General features: G+C 45.2%; 3 protein-coding genes across 6 annotated transcripts; 1 reads left to right on the forward strand and 2 right to left on the reverse strand.

Moving 5' to 3' along the window:
• The first annotated feature begins 27 nt into the window (after positions 1–27).
• Positions 28–3,571, forward strand: LOC102715643 (transport inhibitor response 1-like protein). 3 transcript variants are annotated; one of them, XM_040520525.1, is made up of 4 exons: positions 28–948; positions 1,534–2,044; positions 2,168–2,665; positions 2,755–2,859. In XM_040520525.1, exons 1-4 carry the CDS (start codon positions 251–253, stop codon positions 2,773–2,775), a joined length of 1,728 nt encoding a protein of 575 aa, XP_040376459.1. In that variant the 5' UTR covers positions 28–250; the 3' UTR covers positions 2,776–2,859. The 3 variants fall into 3 exon arrangements, with proteins under 3 accessions (XP_040376459.1, XP_006647937.3, XP_040376458.1); XM_040520524.1 differs by having other exon boundaries at positions 65–144; positions 245–948; positions 2,168–3,571; XM_006647874.3 differs by having other exon boundaries at positions 54–948; positions 2,168–3,571.
• A 4,839-nt stretch (positions 3,572–8,410) lies between these two features.
• LOC102710186 (SNW/SKI-interacting protein A) lies at positions 8,411–10,753 on the reverse strand. The gene has a single exon (XM_040520526.1). It carries the CDS (start codon positions 10,624–10,626, stop codon positions 8,806–8,808), a length of 1,821 nt encoding a protein of 606 aa, XP_040376460.1. The 5' UTR covers positions 10,627–10,753; the 3' UTR covers positions 8,411–8,805.
• A 5,407-nt stretch (positions 10,754–16,160) lies between these two features.
• LOC102715916 (cyclin-D3-1-like) lies at positions 16,161–18,707 on the reverse strand. 2 transcript variants are annotated; one of them, XM_006647875.3, is made up of 6 exons: positions 18,153–18,707; positions 17,871–17,957; positions 17,681–17,779; positions 17,384–17,585; positions 17,188–17,309; positions 16,161–16,822 (listed from the first exon to the last, which is right to left on the reverse strand). In XM_006647875.3, the coding sequence occupies exons 1-6, from the start codon at positions 18,474–18,476 to the stop codon at positions 16,598–16,600; spliced, it is 1,059 nt and encodes a 352-aa protein (XP_006647938.1). In that variant the 5' UTR covers positions 18,477–18,707; the 3' UTR covers positions 16,161–16,597. The 2 variants fall into 2 exon arrangements, with proteins under 2 accessions (XP_006647938.1, XP_015688943.1); XM_015833457.2 differs by having other exon boundaries at positions 16,702–16,865.
• Positions 18,708–19,460: the final 753 nt, after the last annotated feature.

The following is a 19,460-nucleotide window of genomic DNA, read 5'->3' on the forward strand; positions in this document are numbered from 1 at the left end:
ATTGTGATGGCCAATGTGTTGCATCGTGCTGCTCCTTTCTTTCTTCCTCCGGCATCGCTCGCCATCCATTTTTTTCCATTCTTCCCAACGAGCCCAAAACGAAGCCAAGAAGAAGAAGAAGAGAGAGATGGGAGAGAGGAGTGAGTGAGTGAGGGAGAGAGAGAATAAAAAGGCTTTTTTGTTCGCTCAGTCCCAGTCCAGCTCGCTGCTCAGATCTAATCATTATTTAATCCTTTTCCCGCAGTGTCACATGAGCACTTCCCCATCCTCGCTGATCCCCCAATCCCTAACCCTAGCGTCGTCCTCCTGCTCCGAGGTGGCGGGCACCTCGACCTCCTCCTCGGGGATGCGCGATGCGGCGGAGGGGTCGGACTCGCCGCCGTCGGAGATGTCGGAGGACGAGGACGGCGGAGGGGGAGGGGGAGACAGGTGGATGCCGGATCTGAGGGGAGGGAACGGCGGCGGCGGAGGCGGCTGCGGGGGGAGGTGGGCGCCGCCGGACCAGGTGCTGGAGAACGTGCTGGAGAGCGTGCTCGAGTTCCTCACGGCGGCGAGGGACCGGAACGCGGCGTCGCTGGTGTGCCGCTCCTGGTACCGCGCCGAGGCGCAGACGCGGCGGGAGCTCTTCATCGGCAACTGCTACGCCGTCTCGCCGCGCCGCGCCGTGGAGCGGTTCGGCGGGGTGCGCGCCGTCGTGCTCAAGGGCAAGCCGCGGTTCGCGGACTTCAGCCTCGTGCCCTACGGCTGGGGCGCCTACGTCTCGCCATGGGTCGCGGCGCTTGGCCCCGCCTACCCGCGCCTCGAGCGCATCTGCCTCAAGCGCATGACCATCTCCAACGACGACCTCGCGCTCGTCGCCAAGTCATTCCCGCTCTTCAAGGAGCTGTCGCTGGTGTGCTGCGATGGATTCAGCACACAAGGCCTAGCCGCCGTCGCCGAACGCTGCCGGTATGCCTCTTTATAAAGCGCTCTCTGATTTGGATGATGCATCTCCGCTGAATCTAAGCGGCTTATGGTATCAAGACATCAGCTTTCCAGACTCTGGGAGGACGATATCATACTATCATTGGTGCATTTGATCAATGCTTAGCTGCACCATGCAATTCTCCTTTATTTAATGTGCACGCAGTCTTTACGCTTTTTAGTTTTATTGGTCTGATTCTGCCATTCACCAAAGAATATGATTTTGGAGAGCTTTTATGGCCGTGTTGGTTTCTCATCGCTACACGTCTCCTGTTGAAAATTAGATCTTTATTGTTCTTGGCGATTTAATCACCGAGTGTGTGACACTTGCTAGTGTCACGATCGAATCTTGCTGTGGCAAGTCTTCAAGAGTTACTAGCTGCACAGTTTCCTTCTCCTGTCAGGTCTATGTGTGAAGCAGTTCTAGTAAATAAGCATGACCCATTCCAAAGTGGGATAGAGCGAGACATTTCACATTAAAAACGGGTGGCCCTTCTGCTTTTCCTCAATTAAAATAGGCTTATGTCACTGAAATGTGATATCTCATGGATTGGCACAATTCATTTTTAGGTATCTCCGTGTGCTGGATCTGATTGAAGACTATATTGATGAGGAGGAGGATGAGCTAGTGGATTGGATCTCCAAGTTCCCAGAGTCCAACAGGACGCTGGAATCGCTAGTGTTTGATTGTGTCAGTGTCCCATTCAATTTTCAGGCCCTGGAGGCGCTTGTTGCGCGCTCACCAGCTCTGCGTCGGTTGCGAATGAATCACCATGTGACAGTAGAGCAATTGCGTCGTCTAATGGCAAAGGCTCCCCAGCTCACACACCTTGGTACTGGTGCATTCCGTTCTGAGCCAGGCCCTGGTGGTGCTCTGTCTGTTACTGAGCTAGCTACATCTTTTGCGGCATCAAGGTCTCTGACTTGTTTATCAGGTTTCCGGGATGTTAATCCAGAATTCCTCCCAGCAATCCACCCAGTCTGTGCCAATCTGACTTCCCTGAATTTTAGCTTTGCAAACCTAACTGCTGAGGAGCTCACACCGATTATTCGCAACTGTGTCCGTCTTCGCACTTTCTGGGTAATCATCTTGACAGCCTTTTCATTATCAGTACATAAATATATGTTTATCTTTTTGAGCGAAAATAAATATTGATTTATCCACATCAGCTTTAGGTGTTTATGTTTGAATTTCTTATTCTAGGTTCTAGATACGGTGGGTGATGAAGGCCTTCGTGCTGTGGCTGAGACATGCTCAGATCTTCGTGAGCTGCGAGTTTTTCCTTTCGATGCCACGGAGGATTCTGAGGGTTCAGTTTCAGATGTTGGCCTTCAGGCAATCTCGGAAGGGTGCCAGAAGCTTGAATCAATTCTCTACTTTTGCCAACGCATGACAAATGCAGCAGTAATTGCTATGTCCAAGAACTGCCCTGACCTGGTAACATTCCGTCTTTGTATCATGGGCCGCCACCGCCCTGATAGGATCACTGGTGAACCCATGGATGATGGTTTTGGGGCAATCGTGATGAATTGCAAGAAGCTCACTAGACTTTCAGTCTCTGGCCTGCTCACTGATAAGGCGTTTGCCTACATTGGAAAATATGGGAAACTAATAAAGACACTCTCTGTTGCCTTTGCTGGAAATAGTGACATGTCTCTCCAGTCTGTGTTTGAAGGATGCAGTAGGTTACAGAAGCTTGAGGTCAGAGATAGTCCTTTTAGTGACAAGGGATTGCTCTCTGGTCTGAGCTATTTTTACAACATGAGGTTCTTATGGATGAATTCATGCAGGCTAACCATGAGAGGTTGTAGACAAGTAGCTCAGCAAATGCCTGACTTGGTGGTTGAAGTGATGAAGGATCATCCTGATGATGAAGGGGAGATGGAGACTGTCGATAAACTGTACTTGTATCGATCACTGGCAGGACCAAGAAATGATGCGCCTCCGTTTGTCAACATCTTGTAGTGCTGCTATTGGAAGAAGTTTGTTGTACTCAAACAAGTTTGTTCTATTATTCCTTATCATTGCTATTGTATTCCTGGATCCTGATCAGTCTACGGGAACGAGAGACAGAAGCTTCCCGCAGATGATTTTCAAATTTTGCGGGGAATTTCAATTATGCGGATCACCAAACTGTTCTTTTTCTTGGCTGACAAAGTGGCATTCAGAAATGAGGTATATGAGGCTCTTCTTGATGTATGTACCTTGATGAGAAGTTCGTCGAGTGAGCAACTGAGATCATTCTTTTCCTGCAACTCGACTTGGCCTACCATTTTACTGTTAGATGAAGAGTAGGAACTGATTCAACTGGGACTGACTGCAGGCCGGCTCCAGTCAGCAGGGTTAGATTAGCCATCTTTTGATCCGCTCAGACGAAGGAAGGGCAATGCTTACGTCGGAAGCTCCAATCATCATCCTTTGCCAAATGTTTTAGATCTCAAACTCAACTATGATAATTTTTTTCCCTTTTCCATATTTTGGGGTTTCTCTGAGTTAGTTGTTTTTGTACTAGTCCATTTGGCCCCCTTTACTTCGTCACATCGCTGTTATGAATCAAGAAGCTATTGGAGGAATTGAGATTTAATGCATTACTTTGTTACCTGTCAATATCACTGTTCCATTGCCATGATCATGTTGCTTTGACCATGACTGCTCTATTGCTACTGCAATAATAAATGCCATAGGCTGTGCATTGCCATCATAAGGACAGGCCCTACTAATGATTTGATCTCAGAAGTCGTCCTTGTTCCATTTAGATCTTTCATGACATCAATTGCCTGATTCCTATTTGCCTTTTATCCTGCCCTTTTCCTCTGCATCTTTCAGGATCCTGGAGGGGGTGAATGCTCAACTCAAAGCACCCAACTCGCTGAGCAAGCTAGCAACCAGCAAGCGATGAGAAAGCTACTCTATCAGTTTACTCATGGCCAGTCTCATGGGGGAATCCCATCGTCGCATGTACTGCCTGTTGCGCATCATCTTCCATCTGCGTGCTAACCACTACTGTTGTGTTGTGTCCCAGAATCCTAAGCTGCCCCCAATAATTAACAACAAACAGGGTGTCTTTTTTATTACTACCATGGTTTTAACCTATACTTTTTTTATTATAAAAAAACTACACTTTAGATCTCTGGCCTTCCCTGAGAGGCTGGCAACCATGTGATTTTGCTTCCTAGGCTCACTGCAGCTTGCATTTGTTTTTTCAGGCTCAAGTTTAAGCCGCCTTTCTCTTTGCATTATGAGCTCCATCAGGGGTGATGGCCCATCTAGAATCAACATGGCTTGTGAGACAGTAGATCCCAGAGCTTTGTAGATCTCAGGTTCTTTTAGTGTTTTGTGGGAGCATGACGCTAAGCATTGTTTATGTTGCACACCGTGTGTACCATTAAGATGTTGTCTGGGAAGGTTAGGCTCTTAAATTTGCCTTGTCTGGATTTGTTTGTGGTTGCACGAAGTGAGGCATATTGTACAGCAAACCGAGCAGCCAAAGTGTACAATCGTTTTCGGTGCAGGATTAGGAACTTGTCACCAGGTTTGTGCCGAGAAACGGTGTGTGCCTACCTGCCAAACCAAGCGAAGTTCGGTGCTTGCAGTGTTTTTGTTAGGTTTCAGAGCCTGTGTAACGTGCTCTGGAGTCTGCACGTTGGACATTACCAGCTGTGCAGGCAACGTGCAGTGATCAGCACTTTTTTTTTGTACAGTTTTTACGACCCTAAAGATCTAAACTCCTAGGCCTTAATAGCTTTCTTAGGCTGTTGTATTGGATGAGTCATACACAACTCTGGTCGTTTGCGTTGGATGCAAAAAAACATGAGTGAAAAATATGGTTGTTACTTGTATCATTGAGATGACATACTAGGATACATCAGTGATCAGTCGGTCTGAGCCTGTGAGAAAACATGAACCGTGATGCAGAAACTTCGTGGAAGCATCCGCCGCTAGTGTTAAGTCAAGGGTCACTTCATTGTAGTGTCTGCCAACTGTTTATCTATCTTCATTATGTCATAAGTCAGCCTTGGATGTAACCTGAAGATTGCATGCATGAACACAAGCAGCATTTTCATGTCCAATATATGCTCTCTACCTTTTATTCACAACTCCAAGTTAGCCAATCAGTTGGGGAGTAGGAAAAACAGTGCAGGTGTAGACGCAATCATTTGTTTCTACAACTTTGTGAGATTACTTGTCAAAACAAAATAAAAATTGTAGCTTTAACTGTCGGAGGCTTTTCTCCCCTTGGTTTGAAGCCACAAACAGAACAGATTTGGATCTTCTTCAATTATATTTCAAAAATATAAAACCAGAATGAACATCAAAACAAATGTGGCATGCCTTTGAAAGATCTCATCAACAGGCAGCATGGATCTGTGAGGCCTATGTTTTAATTGGTTGGCACAGTGATGTTAGGGGCTCGTTTTAATTGCAGGGATTTTGTGAGGGAGGATAGGATCAATTTTCCAAGAACTCCACACCCTCCTATGAGAATTGGATTGCTCCATGTGAAATTCGAGCTCTCCACGTGAGATGTAACCACAAAACTCCTATAAAAATATTTGTGCTCTATATAGTGGCTATACCTTAGCCAAAACAGATGTACAAGTGACAATGTCACTATCTTCCATTTAGCATCTACCATGAGATTAATCATGGAATGAGACAAGCAGCCTACCACAAGCTACCTCTCAAGCATAAATGCGCTCAGCTTACTTGTGCCAAAGTCCACCAATATCTTATTAGTAGGAGTACCATGTTTCAACGAGCTCATGTGTAACAGTAGTACACTAGCTAGTACTATGAACGAATGAATGAATGAATGAATGATGAATCTCTCTATGATATGCTACAGTTCAGAATCATGTGTGATGATTATGAAGTTAGGATTGCAGTAACATCTTGCTGCGTGTAAAGTCTCGAAGAGTTGGTTTCTCACTAGGGCAGGCAGGCTCGAGAAGGTAGGCTTTGTATCCTGCAGATTAAATGAAAGCCAGGAGTAGGTTCATGTACCCATTGTTATCCTTTTTAAAACGGTTCATGTACCCACCGGCAGGTATCTTGACGAATAAATTGGTCATCATCCTCTGCGATTTGATTGTTGTTTACCGAAATGGAACGAGAAAATGACATGGAATTAGGTCCTCCTAACCAAAGCAAAACCGATCACGTATTCGCTTGCGCGGTGAACCTTTTTGACACTTTGTGTGTTGTTTGTCATATCCCCGAGCCTTCAGGACTAGATAACGAGAGCACAAGAATAATCCTCTGCTTAAGATAATACTAAGTAATAGCACCTGGCGATTAGCAACGAGCCACGGCCGGCTGCTGATGCAGTTTTGTCAAATATAAGGCCGTGTTCTAAATTGGGGTTTAGATTAGTCAGGTAGTGGCACATAAAACGATTAAAAAATGATTATTTTTTTTTAACAACTTATTTTTTTTCATTTGACATTATTGATTTTAATCTATTTATGATCATCGTCTTATAAAAAATAAAATGTAAAATTATAAGTTATATTAAAGTTTCTTGAGTAATAAATTAAATCATAATAAAATATAGATTTTTAAATAAGACGAATAATCAAAATAAACACAAAATCAATGGCATAAAAAAAGAGAGCATACAGAGTCCTGAAACAAAGCGGATTGAAAAAACATGCTAACGGAAACGAGAATTAGCTCGGCCTAAAAAGATTGCATGTCGATCGGTCGCTTTGCCAGTTTGTCTCGGAACCGGTGGCAGCGAAACGGGCGCGCGTTGCGTCGGATCGGATGGAAAGGCCGGAACGAGTGACAGTCGACGGCGACCGGCGAGACCGATCCGTCCGTCGACGCAGGTGCGTCCGTGCGTGCCTTGCCTTTCGGTCGCCGTAAGCTCTAGCGTCCTCGCCTCGCCTCGCCTCGTGCTCACCTGATTGGATTGATTGATTGATTCTACAGCGCCATCCACGACGAAACCCAACCGGGAGGATGATCACGCGCGACGATGCCGCCGCGGGCGCGGTGGCGAGCGAGCGAGCGGCAGCGCAACACCGAATCCGAATATAATCTCGCGGCACGTCACGCCGCGGCCCGCGCGCCAACCATCTCTGCATCTCTCGCTCTCTCTCGTTCCGATGATGGCGACCCCGACCCGCCGGGTTGCACTCGCGATCAAACAGTGTCATGATAAGAAGCGCGTAGGACACGGATCGATCGATGCGGAGGGGGAGGAGGCCGACGACGACGGGCGGCGGCTAGGCGATGATATGCTATGCTCGTACGAACGAAAGAACTTTTTTTTTTCTTTTCTTTTTCCCTCCTGCTTGGAATCTGCTGCAGCGGCATGGGTGGCTTGAACTTGAACCTGATCGCTAAACAGATCGAGCTGCTGAAGTTTCACGCAAATTATGCCGATAGTGTTTTCCGTGTGGATTCGATCGATCGGCTACGAGCGGCCGTGGCTGCGTTGAATGTTCAGAATGAGGTCAGAGACCGAGGTTCTCTTTGTCACTAGGAGTAGCATCAGGATCTTGGACTTCAGATATGAGCAGGGAAGGAAGAAAGCGAGATGCGTTTTGTAGCCGAACAGGGGAACCGAGGGAACCTAGACGGCACTCAGCACTCAGCTTCTTTGTTTGGGCCTCGCATTAGCAGGCTGGAATGATCAAGCCTATGATAGTAAAATGCTAGGCTCATCAGAAAATTACACCTTTCATATTTTTGTGTTTTACATAAGAGCTACTATTTTTTCATATTTTCCAATGGCCGAATCTGCAATTCTGCATACGGAGGAGAAATAAACACGATTTGATACTCCGCCGTATTTTTTTGACACATGTTTGATCATTTATGTTATTAAAAAACTTATATAATTATTATTTATCTTATAAAAAAACTCTAATACAAAAGTTGCTCCAGAAATTAGTCTCTCTGGAACAAATGAGAAAAGATAAAATTAAAGCCTTTGTAGGCGGGAGATAGCAGTCAATAGCAGTGGTAACGTTCTGGTCTCTATCGGCAATCACAAAAGAGACAAGCCATATAGAAAACCACATTAAAGTTTAGCCTCATGTCACATTGGATATTTAAATACTAATTTAAAGTATTAAATATAAACTAATTAAAAAACTAATTTTATAAATGAGAGATAATCCACGAGACGAATTTTTTAAGCCTAATTAATTCATAATTAGCAAATGTTTACTGTAGCATCACATAGACTAATCATGCTCATTAGATTCGTCTCGCAAATTAGTCCGATATTATGTATGGGTTCCAATATTATACATGGGTTTTATTTTAGACTACGTTTACTATTTATAATATCGATGTGACTAGGGGCTTTAAACAAACACCCCTTACATAGCTATTGTTATGTCTATATATATATATGCAGGCCAAAACAACGTACCGACCTACGCAGCACTCATCCATGCCCAACCATCATGGGACCCATGGCATACATGAAAGAATTAATCTGTGAAAAAACCCGGGATTATGTTATCCCATATCTGAAAGTATTTCAGCCAGATACATCTTGACTCGATACAATACCAGAAAATTTAAGGTCAGCCAGACACATGTAGACTTCATAAAGTATCACAAAATAGAAGGTGCTATGGAATGATAATAAATAAAGCTTACAGATCCAGCCATAACCAGATAAACAACAAACATCATCGCAGGATCAAAATAGTTACAATCCTTAGGACGCCCCTTGGAGGTAGACGTTGCATTGCAACAACTCAGACTTTAAGTTCCCTTCTCATCAAGAAGTTGATACTCTCAAGATAAAACCCTCCTGTCCTGAGAACATTTGGAAATGCATTGAGAACCTTCGTAACACATCATGCAGATCAAACACCTCAACGCCCTCTTTCAAAGTTAATGCGGGACCTCCCAGATCCTCCACCCTCATAGTCATCTCTCATTGAGGATCCACCACTTGCCTTCATGGTTCCTCCACTTCCTATCTTCTCCACGGCTTTCTTCCCCTTCTTCACCTCAGTCAAGAACTGATCAAGACCGAAGGGATCGTTCTCCTCCTGTTTATCAAACTCCACAGGTCTATCTCTCTTTCCAGACCTTTCTGAAGCACCAGAAAATCCTTTGTCTGGTTTGAACCTATCAGTCTTCATAACCTTCTCCAGTTGTTCATCCGCATCACCATACACATCAGAATCACCATCCTTCTTGGGCCTGTAAAGCGTGGACAGCGTCGGCTGCGCTGTGAAGAGCCCCTTTGAGTAAATGTTATACTGATCATCTGCAGCAAACCCAGAGTCCATTCCTTTATCCTGGTTGAACAATCTCTGGTCATACATGACTTCCCCGCCTTTAGCTCCACCAGTGCTTGCCATACCCAGGGCAATCTTCTCACTGACATCACGATCCCTGTCTCTTGTGAGCTTACTCTTCTTACCCATTGCAGCATCCCTGGCCTCAAGCCTCCTCTCCCTCTCCCTCTCACGTCTCCGCTCCTCACGGATCCTGTCACGCTCAATCCTCGCTTCCTTTTCTTCTCTACTCTCCCTGCGTTGCTCACGAGGCTGCTCCAAATCCATATCTTCATCTCTGTCATCAACAGCACCTCTCCCACCACTAGCAGGAAAACCTGCAGATGAAGGTGGTGCACCAGTCCTCTCCATGCGTGCCTTCTGTGCAAGTGCCCTTAGCTCTTGCTCCTTCCTCTCCTTCTCCTTCAACTGCAGCTCCCTCTGCACCTTGGATCGCATCTGTACTGCTTCTCTGGCCTTCTGCTCAGCCACATACAGTGCTTCAGAGAGCTTTGCAAAGTTATCATTGATTTGAACCTCTTGCAGCCCCCTTCCATCAGCTGCCAGCCTCTTGTCAAGCGGTATGGTGTAACCCTTTGGGTTTTTCCAATTTGAAATGCATGGTGGAATCTTCCAATCTTGCTGGTCCTTCACTGTCACTGGCCGTGGTGGTGAGTGCATCACTGGAACAGGCGGTGATCCAGAAGCGCGGGGCACTCGCTTATGCTTGAATTTTGGTGGCTCAAGAGGATCCTGAGCCATCTCTGACATCCTAATAATCCTCTCCTTGGCACCTGAATTGAAGGCCGCCGATTGCTGCGATGGCTTATACTTGATGAACTTTGACTCTGAATCATGCGTCGGCACATTCTTGGGCTGTGCGGCGGAGAGCCGAACGTTGACAACCTTCTCCAAGGCGGCTTTAGTTCGCTCGGTGGTCTCCTCGATCTGTTTCTGGTACTCCTCGTCCTCAGTTGCTTCGGAATCAGCCGTGGCAATCTTCGGCACGAGGTCGCTGTGCTTGGAGTAAACGATCTTAGAAGCGTTCTCACCCTGCTTCACGACGGCGTCGAAGGCGATGCTGCCCTTGGCGTCGACGGTGAGAGCGAGGATCTTCGACCCGCCCTTCTCGTCGCGCCGGCCCATGCCGAGCGGGTACTGCGCGACGTGGATCTCCGGGAAGGCGCCGCCGTCGCCGAAGTCCTCCGGCCGCCGCGGTACGAACCCGCCCCTCTTCCCGTACGGCGGCACGGGCTTGGCGGGGCCAGCGGGCTTCTCCGCCGCCGCCGCGGAGGCGGACTGCGCCGACTCCCCACCATACCGCTCCTTGAACCACGGGTCGCTGCTGTGGTCGTAGAACGTCGACGCCGACACCTTGGGCGTCGGGAGGAGCTCCTTAAGGGACGCCATGGCTAGCACCGAGGAAAGCCGCGGGGGATCTAGGGCTAGGGTTCCGGCGAGTCGCCGGGTTGGGGATCGGGAAATCGAAGAGGAAAAACTAGGGTTTGGTTCGATTCGTGTAATTATTTGGGGAACGCGATAAAGATGATGGCGGCCACCAAAAGGGCCGGGCTCAATTCAACTTCGGATTGGGCTCAGTAATCATGGTCCGAATCCTTTCCGATCTGGCTTTTAAAAAACAGAAAGTCCACATGACGTCCTCCTCCGGAAAGTTAACTATACCACCAACTCCTATTTTTTTTATCTATACTCTTTTAAAGAAAAAATAGTGGTGGATTTCATATATTAACCGTTCTCACTAACTCAACTTATTATTTGAAGAAAAGAAAAGTAAGATTAATAGACCTATATTAAATAACAAATATATGCAACAATTAAAATATGATACATAAAAATAATATTAATAATATGTTATGATATTTTAAAATTAAATTTCGTTGCAACACACAGACAATGTGCTAGTCATAATGAACTGTCAAACCGTCACTCCTCCACCACCGACCCTCTTCCCCCGTGCTCGCGCCTTTGCGCCGCTGGCGCTACCTCCTCCGCACACCCTCAGCTCCGCTTGATTCCACTCCATGCTGTTTCCTTCTAGTGATTTCGCCATTGCCACTAATCTTCATCTGTCCTGCTCCTGGCCTTTGTCTTCGTACTTCGGCATATGCTTCTCCCGCACTTCATCGCACCCTCCATGCTATCTTACCACGTGATATCGATGATACCAGATGATATCAATTAATATCATCTTATTCATAATTTGTCTCGCCCGGCCATCTGGTTTGAGACTTCAACTCCGAAACAAATTTCCGGGCTGCAAAATGTAAATTATAGTGACAACTGGGCTGAATCCCATAGAGCTACACCATATGGGCTAGAAAAGCATATATCAGTTTTACTGAGATACTACTTTGTATTTAGAAACCACTTGGTAAATCAGCCAAGTTCAAAAAAGTATCTAACTAAAATTCGAATCACTATTATTTTTCCCAAACTCATTTTCATATGTAACCGTGACTATCGACAACGTTGTAAACTGTGTGCTTACCAGGCCACTCACGAGGATGAAACTGAAAACTTGAAAACGCATCGTGTCAAGACATTGGGAAAACGGGAAGCAGCGTGCAACACATGTAGTACCAAACACATCATCGCGGATCACTGTGTCCGTATCTCAGTACCGTCCATTATCATCGTCAATTAAAAAAAAACTCAAACGGTATATATATAAGTGAAAAATACTTCATAAATAAATTTATATATATTTATAGCAATCTAAAATCAAGGCCGGAAAATAAAATTCCATAAAAACCTCAAAATAAACTTTAAATTTAAGGTTAAAAATTTAAATTTTAACTTATAAACATAATTAATAATAATTAATAACAAAGAGGTTAGATTGTATTACACGCAGGCCATCCGGAGATTCCAATCCAGCGACCATTATAACACAGCCGCGATCAGAAGCGGACACGCACATCATCATCCCTCGCGACGAACAAGATGGTGAGCTTTTCTCCTTTTTCAGCTACGGCTGGGGCCGTGGAGAAGAGGCCCTGCCTCCTCGCCACGAACAGCTCAAGATCTGTCTTTTCCGATGATTGCTCGTCGCAGCGGCAGCTGCTGCAGAGATCTAGCCACCCTTGGCCGGCCCGGCCGTCGACGTCGTTGCCTGGCTTTCGCCTTGGCGCTTTCCGGTGTAGTTTTATCCTTGGAGCAAGGCAGCCCTCGTTGCATCCTGGCAAGCCAGGCCTGCTAATGGGTTAGATTGGATGAAAATGGGTTAAATGAGTTTGTTTTAATTTGAATTATGTTTGGTTGGGTGTAAATGGATTGTTACTTCAAATAGTTTGGATTGGATTGAGCTATAGAGACAAATGGATTGGTATGGGCTAGATTTGGTTAGTTGATTTCAGGTTCTAAATGGATTTAACCCATGGAGTTAAATAAATCCTTTAATTGGTACCTAATGGATAAGAGAATAGACATTATGTAGGACCCACGTGTAGAAATCAATCAAAATTTACACATAATAAATCATTTCAACAAATTTCAGTTAAATTTAATAAATTTTTATAGTGTGAATACGAGTTTAAAATTTTAATTCCGAGTTTATGCATATCAAATGATGTATCCATTGTGTGCAAGAAAGAGTGGATTGAATCTATTTTAACCAAATGGTTTTGTGCGGGTTAGGCTAAAATCAAAATTGTATTGGTTTGGATCAGATCCTAATAAGGAATAATTGGTGTGGGTTGGTTTGACAGACTAATTAGCAAAAAAAAATAGATTGGAGTGGATTTGGATTGGAGTGCAATCCACTAGCAGGCTTAATCTCGGCACACTGTACACCGTCCATCTCCGATCGCACGGTGGGGGAGCGCACAGTGCCGTGTACTGCACGGTAAAAGAAAATATTTTTTCCCGGCTATGGATTGTCACCGTGAGGTGAGAACGAGATGGATCGATCGATCCATCGTCCGTGGCGAGCGGCACGCACGCGCGTACGTACGAGAGCGGCATCGCGAGTCACCCTACACCGCGCGCCACCGGCCACGGCGAGCTCCGGCCGCTCGTGACCCGCGCGCAGAGGCTGTACGCGCAAGAGGCCGGGTGGTGGTGGCGGTGGCGGTAGCGGTGGCGTGCGAGCAACAAGTCTCCCGACCGCCTCCTTGCCATTGAATCTCCCTTGGCCTCGCGCGGCTGTACTCGTGGGCCCTGCCATTGCCGCCGGTGCGCAAGAGCAAATGAATTCACCGCGCGTGCTGTGGATGCATCCAGGTTGCGGCAGCAGGTGGCTGTACCGGCTAAAAAGCCTCTCAGATAAAAACAGCAACAGATCAACTACTGCGAATTGCAGGTGTGTGTTACGGAGTTACAGCAGGTGGCTGTACCGGTTCTGTACATTCTGAACATTCCTCTGCGAATTGCAGGTGTGTGTTACGGAGTTACAGCGATGTTGGAAGACCTTTTTTTCACCAGCTGGTGCCATGAATGGAGGTGAGGATGAACGGATCAAGAACAGTACGGCGGCGACCAAGAACTGGTACAGGGCGGGCAGGCAGCGTGCGCCATTCTAGCTGCACTGCTGCAGCCGGCAAGGCGGCCACCGGGGACGGCAAGTTTAAGATGCAGTGCTCGATTGGTAGGGGCGACACAGGACAGACAGCGGCAAGCAGATGGTAGGAACCAGACATGGGAGCCTCCAATGACGCCCAGCTGCGGCGTGTGGTCCACGTACTGGGAATCCTCCATCATCCGGCCACGAAACCATCATTAGCTAGTCAAGTCATGGGAGAGGATCTACGACATCGGTTTGCATTAGTGATTGATCATGGCCCTGCAAGTTGCAGCTTCAGCAATGCACCTGGATTAGTTTGTGCCTGAAGATGCTGTGAATGAGATGATCTCTAACTTGAGCGTGCACACACAAACGGGTAGCTTGCTTAATCTGCAAAATGGCCTCTTGATTCTTGTTGCGATTAGCCACAGAGCAGACGATTATATTGCTGTTGCTATAAGTGCCAAAAGAGGAACTGTACAATATCCAACTTGGTGTTGGATCTCACACCTCATTTTTTCGCCTCTGCTTATGTTTGCTTATGATTATAAGGTAGAATTTAAATTATCAAACTTAAATTTAAAGTTGATTTTTGGATTTTTCTTACCGATACTTATTTTTCAACCTTAGTTTCTTAGTTTATAGATCGTCAAATATACGTATATAAAAATTTTATTTATAAATTATTTTTTATTTACAAACATGATGTTTGGCTATTTAATTCACCCAACTTACGGTTCTCAAACATGGAACCTGCCGCGCCAAAAAAATATTGGCTGCGGTTGTCGGTGCTCAATACATTGACAATTGGACATCAGTAGCGTCCACACGGCAGCAGATTGCATCGCAAACATTACATAAACTGAGAGGCTAGCTAGTTTCAAGCCGACTAAAATTACTACGTACTCTGCATGGCATTTGTGCAGTTTCTGCAATATGTTTTGGGATAACGAGGATGATAATAACACGAGTTTTACTAGCATACATGAGATCGCATATGATAGCTCTCATTGGTAAAATTGCTTGGTAGCTAGTTTCATTAACTTCACTTCTCAAGGTATCTTGTACTGGAGTGACAACTTTTCATGCGAAATTCAAATGTGCCATGGTAGCTGTACAAATCTTGGATCAGATATTCAGATTGCTGGGTTCAAACCGCGAACACCCCATAGAGATGACAACAATCACGTTACAAACCATAGGTGTTATCACGCTGTTCACTTCGGCCCTATTTAGTTCCTAAAATCTTTTCTCAAAAGCATCACATCGAATATTTAAATATCTAAATAAAGTATTAAATATACATGAACATTAAAACTAATTATACAGTTATGGAAAAAATCGTGAGACGAATCTTTTAAGCCTAATTAGCACTTGAGTAACCATAAGTGCTACAGTAACTACCATGTGCTAATGACGGATTAATTAGACTCAAAAGATTCGTCTCGCGATTTCCAAGCAGAATCTGAAATTTATTTTGTAATTAGACTAAGTTTAATACTTCTAATATATGACCTTACGCGTTCATGTAACACTACCAAATTTTAGGAACTAAACGCAGCCTCAGTGAAATATTGTCCTTGATTAGCGCACTCCACAACAAAACAGGTCAATCTCTTAATGTCGCACACTGCTACCGAGCAGATCAGGGCAGCACACCTTGCCGGCAGCAACAGAGAAGCACAATATAATTGTACTCTGCTAGCTACCTAGCTGGTAGACAGTTGACTACAGCTCCACAAAGGAATATGTCTGAAATGTTCATGAGTCATGACCATCTGTGTTTGGGACAACCACTGGCGAGATTTGAACAACTATATCATGCAGATGAATGGCTACCGAGTAAAAATATACAGGATGCATGTAAAAATGGTCTAGTGGTACAATACGACCGATCAAGATTCAGTAGTACAGTAATAAACTTCATCTGACGGTGACTCTGGTGAAAAATTAATAAAATGTGCTTCACCATGATGTGCACCAGGATGGAAGGTTAGGTGGATCTCGGTTTTATTTAGACATGGCCTTCCAGTGCAAGTGTGCAATGCATACAGTGATACAGGCTGCAAAATCCAACTGCACTACCGTATTTTGTGACAACATGCTTCGTTTAGTGGTGTCGTAGTCTGATCTAGGGTTCATCGGTACTCGTGTTCTTAGCTCTAATCAACATTGACCCCAAAAACATATTCCAAATGATGTGGACAAGGCAAATGCAGTTCAAGGAACAGCATCCCTATTCCTTCTACATTTAATCCCAGAAAATGGAAGTTGCAGTTGGAACCCATAATTTATCCTTCACCCCTTGAAACTTGTCTATGTCCTTGGCTAGTAAATCAAAGAAATGAAGCAACTAAAGCAGAATAGCAACCAAGTGTAAACATATACTCTACACAAACAGGGCGAAGAAAATGTAGCAACCAACGAGAAATAAGACAGCTATTTTTCTCGACTCTTTCCATTCATCCCTTTGATGCTCAAAGCAGCCCTTGCAAATGTTCACTAGAAAATGAATAAGGAACACAAGTACAAAATAGGACAAGAGAGCTCTCATCTCTACAACATGAAAGCTGTTTGTTCCTTCTCAACCTATGCTAGCATTCTTGGAACCACAACAGCTTCAAATTCCCCTTTTACAAAAGTCTAAGGCATGGATAGGCTCATAGTACACTAAATGTTATTTGTCCTTTAGGGGCCAAGTATGACCAAGTAATATGTATGATTTTACTGTTCATTTTGGAAATTACTTGATCACATTAGAGTTCTCGAGTGACCACACTAAGTTGAGGTGTTTGGAAGCAATCAAAAACTCCAAAATGGTAAGCAGCACACCTGAATCACAACGCACAATGTGATCAGTCAGCTGCTAAGCTTCCTCCTTTTGCTTGCTGAAGAGCTTCGGTAGCACGCTGCAGAAGATCCAACAGTAGTATCATCACTTTGCTGGCTCAGACATGCAGCAGCATCCAACACACCTATTGGGCTTTGCGGCACAGAGAAAATTGATGATCCGGCAGACTTCAGTGCAATGTTTCCCAACGTAATCTTCTCTTGAATCATTTCATAGCACCTTAGCACTTCCTCCTAAATCATAAAAGGACATTTCATAGCACCTTAGCACTTCCTCCTAAATCATAAAAGGACATTAACGCTAATTAAGAAACAATTCAGTCACACTTACGCTACCTACTACCTTCGTTTCGCAATGAGACTTTCTACCATTGCCTAGATTCACATAAATGCTAATATTGAATATAAATATATATACAAACAATATAAATTGAACAATAGATGAATCTAGGCATAGCCAAACAGGTCTTACAATACAAAACGGAGGGAGTAAGAGACTAAGACAGATGATTTTCGAATTTAGAAATTACCATGCAGTAAATTAGTGATGAGTCAAGTTGTTTAGAACTTTAGCTAGTCATGATTGAGCTTAGAAGTACCTTGCTTATATACTTGCAACTAGTTATAGACCTCTCAAGTACTGAACTTCTGCACTCCCCAAGTGCAGTGAGTGCAACGCTTGCAGCGATCTCTGAAGGTCTGAAAGCCACGAATTCAACCCCTGCAATCCAAATTTTCAAACTTGAGAAATGATCACCTTGTTCACTATCATATAGACCAAACCTAAAATTGTACCTTTGGCAGTGCTCAGGATAAGGTCTGTAGATCGGGAGAGCGCGGGCAAGGAGGGTGCACCATGATCACTGAATTTGTTAAGGAAATAGTCAATAAATGAGCAGGCAGTCACAGCTCGCATCCTCCACTTTAGGGTGCGTAGCACCAGAAGCTCCATCCTTTCTATGGTCCTTGCCTCAAACACAAACTGTGCCTCAGCCACCTGTCAAGCAAAGCCATCAAGTAGTTGAGGGAAAGGGCAAATTATGCACAATGTATGTGCAGGTCTCAGTTGTGAAACGCATTGCAATCGCATACCTGCAAGTCTAAGGGGAGTGGCACAAAAGTCTCCTCCATTTTTGCAGCTAAGGACAGGCAAGCCACTGCCAAGAGCTGTGTCATCCAAGCTTCGCGTTCCTGTAATGAGAAACCGATTGCTCCATGAAACCAACAACATTGTGGAAATTGAACCAGATTGCTTGCAGTGCAACTAAAATACTGGACTTACAGGAAGTCCATTCTCGGAGAGGTATCTGTCGAGATAGTTCACAGACAAAACTGCAGTCAACGGCGCAAAATTGTAATGTTCAATGACCTATCATCAGAAAGTTGCAGATTTAATCAACTCTGACGGCAGTATGCATCAAAGACAACATTAACGAGCAGCAATCGAATCGAAAATTGCCACAGAATCAATAAAGGAGGCATCTTTACACGACTCCCGCACGTCACATCTCAACCATCTCGCTAATGACACGGAGAGACGGATTAATCACGAGAGAAAGCTCACCTTCCAAATCCAATCTAAGGCGTCCCTCCTGACGGCGGCCAAATCCACACTCTCAGGCCGCGGCTGCAGCCTCTCGGGGTACCCCTCCATGGGCATGTGCTCCTCCTCTCTCTCCACAAGCGCCGCAATGCATTCATCGGACAAAGCGGGGAAGTCCATCAAGAATCCATCCGTGGCGGCGGCCGCGGCGGCGGCATCTCGCGGCGGCGTGGCGGCGGCCCAAGAACACTCCTCCTCCTCCTCCTCCCCGTCAAGGCCAAGAATGGCCGTGTTGTCCTCCGCGCACAGCAGCACGGAGGCGGCGCAGTCATAGCTCGGAACCATGCTCGTCTCCGCCTCCTCCCCGGGAATGAAGTAGTACCAAGGAGTGCAGGATTAATGAGCAATCAATAGATTAAAGCAACTGAAACATCATCTCCTCCCTCAAAAAGAAAAAGTCCCCTCCTTTTCTCCCTCTTTCTGGCGATTTATTGACGCCTTTTGATTGCTCCTCCTCCCCCTCCCTTCACTCTCCTCCTCTCTCTGTTCTTGATTTTATTATAGATAAAAAAGGTTTTTTTTCCTTTTTCTTTGGTAGTGTTCTTCAAGAGGAGAGAGGGTTGGAGAGGAAGGGAGGGGGAGGAGGAGGAGGCCACTGTAGAAGAAGGAGCGAGAGCGAGGCGGCCGGGGGAGCGCAAGGGTTTTGTTGGGTGGCGAGCTCCTGGCTCTTGCCCTGGCGATTGGCAGATGAGTGAGCTCGCTGTGATTTCGGAGGAAGACGAGGGGTTTCCTGGTCAAAAACCGCTTTGCGACTTCGCGGGTTGTTTTGTTTTTGGCATCTTTCTAGGAGAGGAGCGAGAGGAGCCTCCTAGAGCCTTGAAGCGCGGATCCTTTGCGCGCACGACAGTAGGGTCGTGTTTTACGTTTGGTGTGTCGATTGTTCCTAGGGTAGGAGTACTACAGTAAATTGGTGTAGGTCGTCTAAAATAATTCGTGTTGACGATTCTATAAAAATAATCCAGTTTGCCTGCATGAAGTATATTTTAACTTTAGATACTACTTAAATTGGAAATTTAAGATAAAGATGCTTATTTGTTATTTCGTTGTACTAGATCAGATAAGTACTCTGTATATATAGAGTAGTGACGTAAAAGAGTCATTCGCTCGGTAAAATATATTGGCATCTAAGGTCAAGAAATAAAGTTAATACATGTCGCCTATAATTAGAGATAGGAACAGAGACCCACGATTCGAGCCCCAATGGATATTTTCTTTATTACGATATAAATATGGACTAAATACATCACCCATAGATATCTAATCGGGTAA

Source organism: Oryza brachyantha, chromosome 2 (genome assembly GCF_000231095.2).
Source record: "Oryza brachyantha chromosome 2, ObraRS2, whole genome shotgun sequence".
Classification (NCBI taxonomy): Eukaryota; Viridiplantae; Streptophyta; class Magnoliopsida; order Poales; family Poaceae; genus Oryza; species Oryza brachyantha.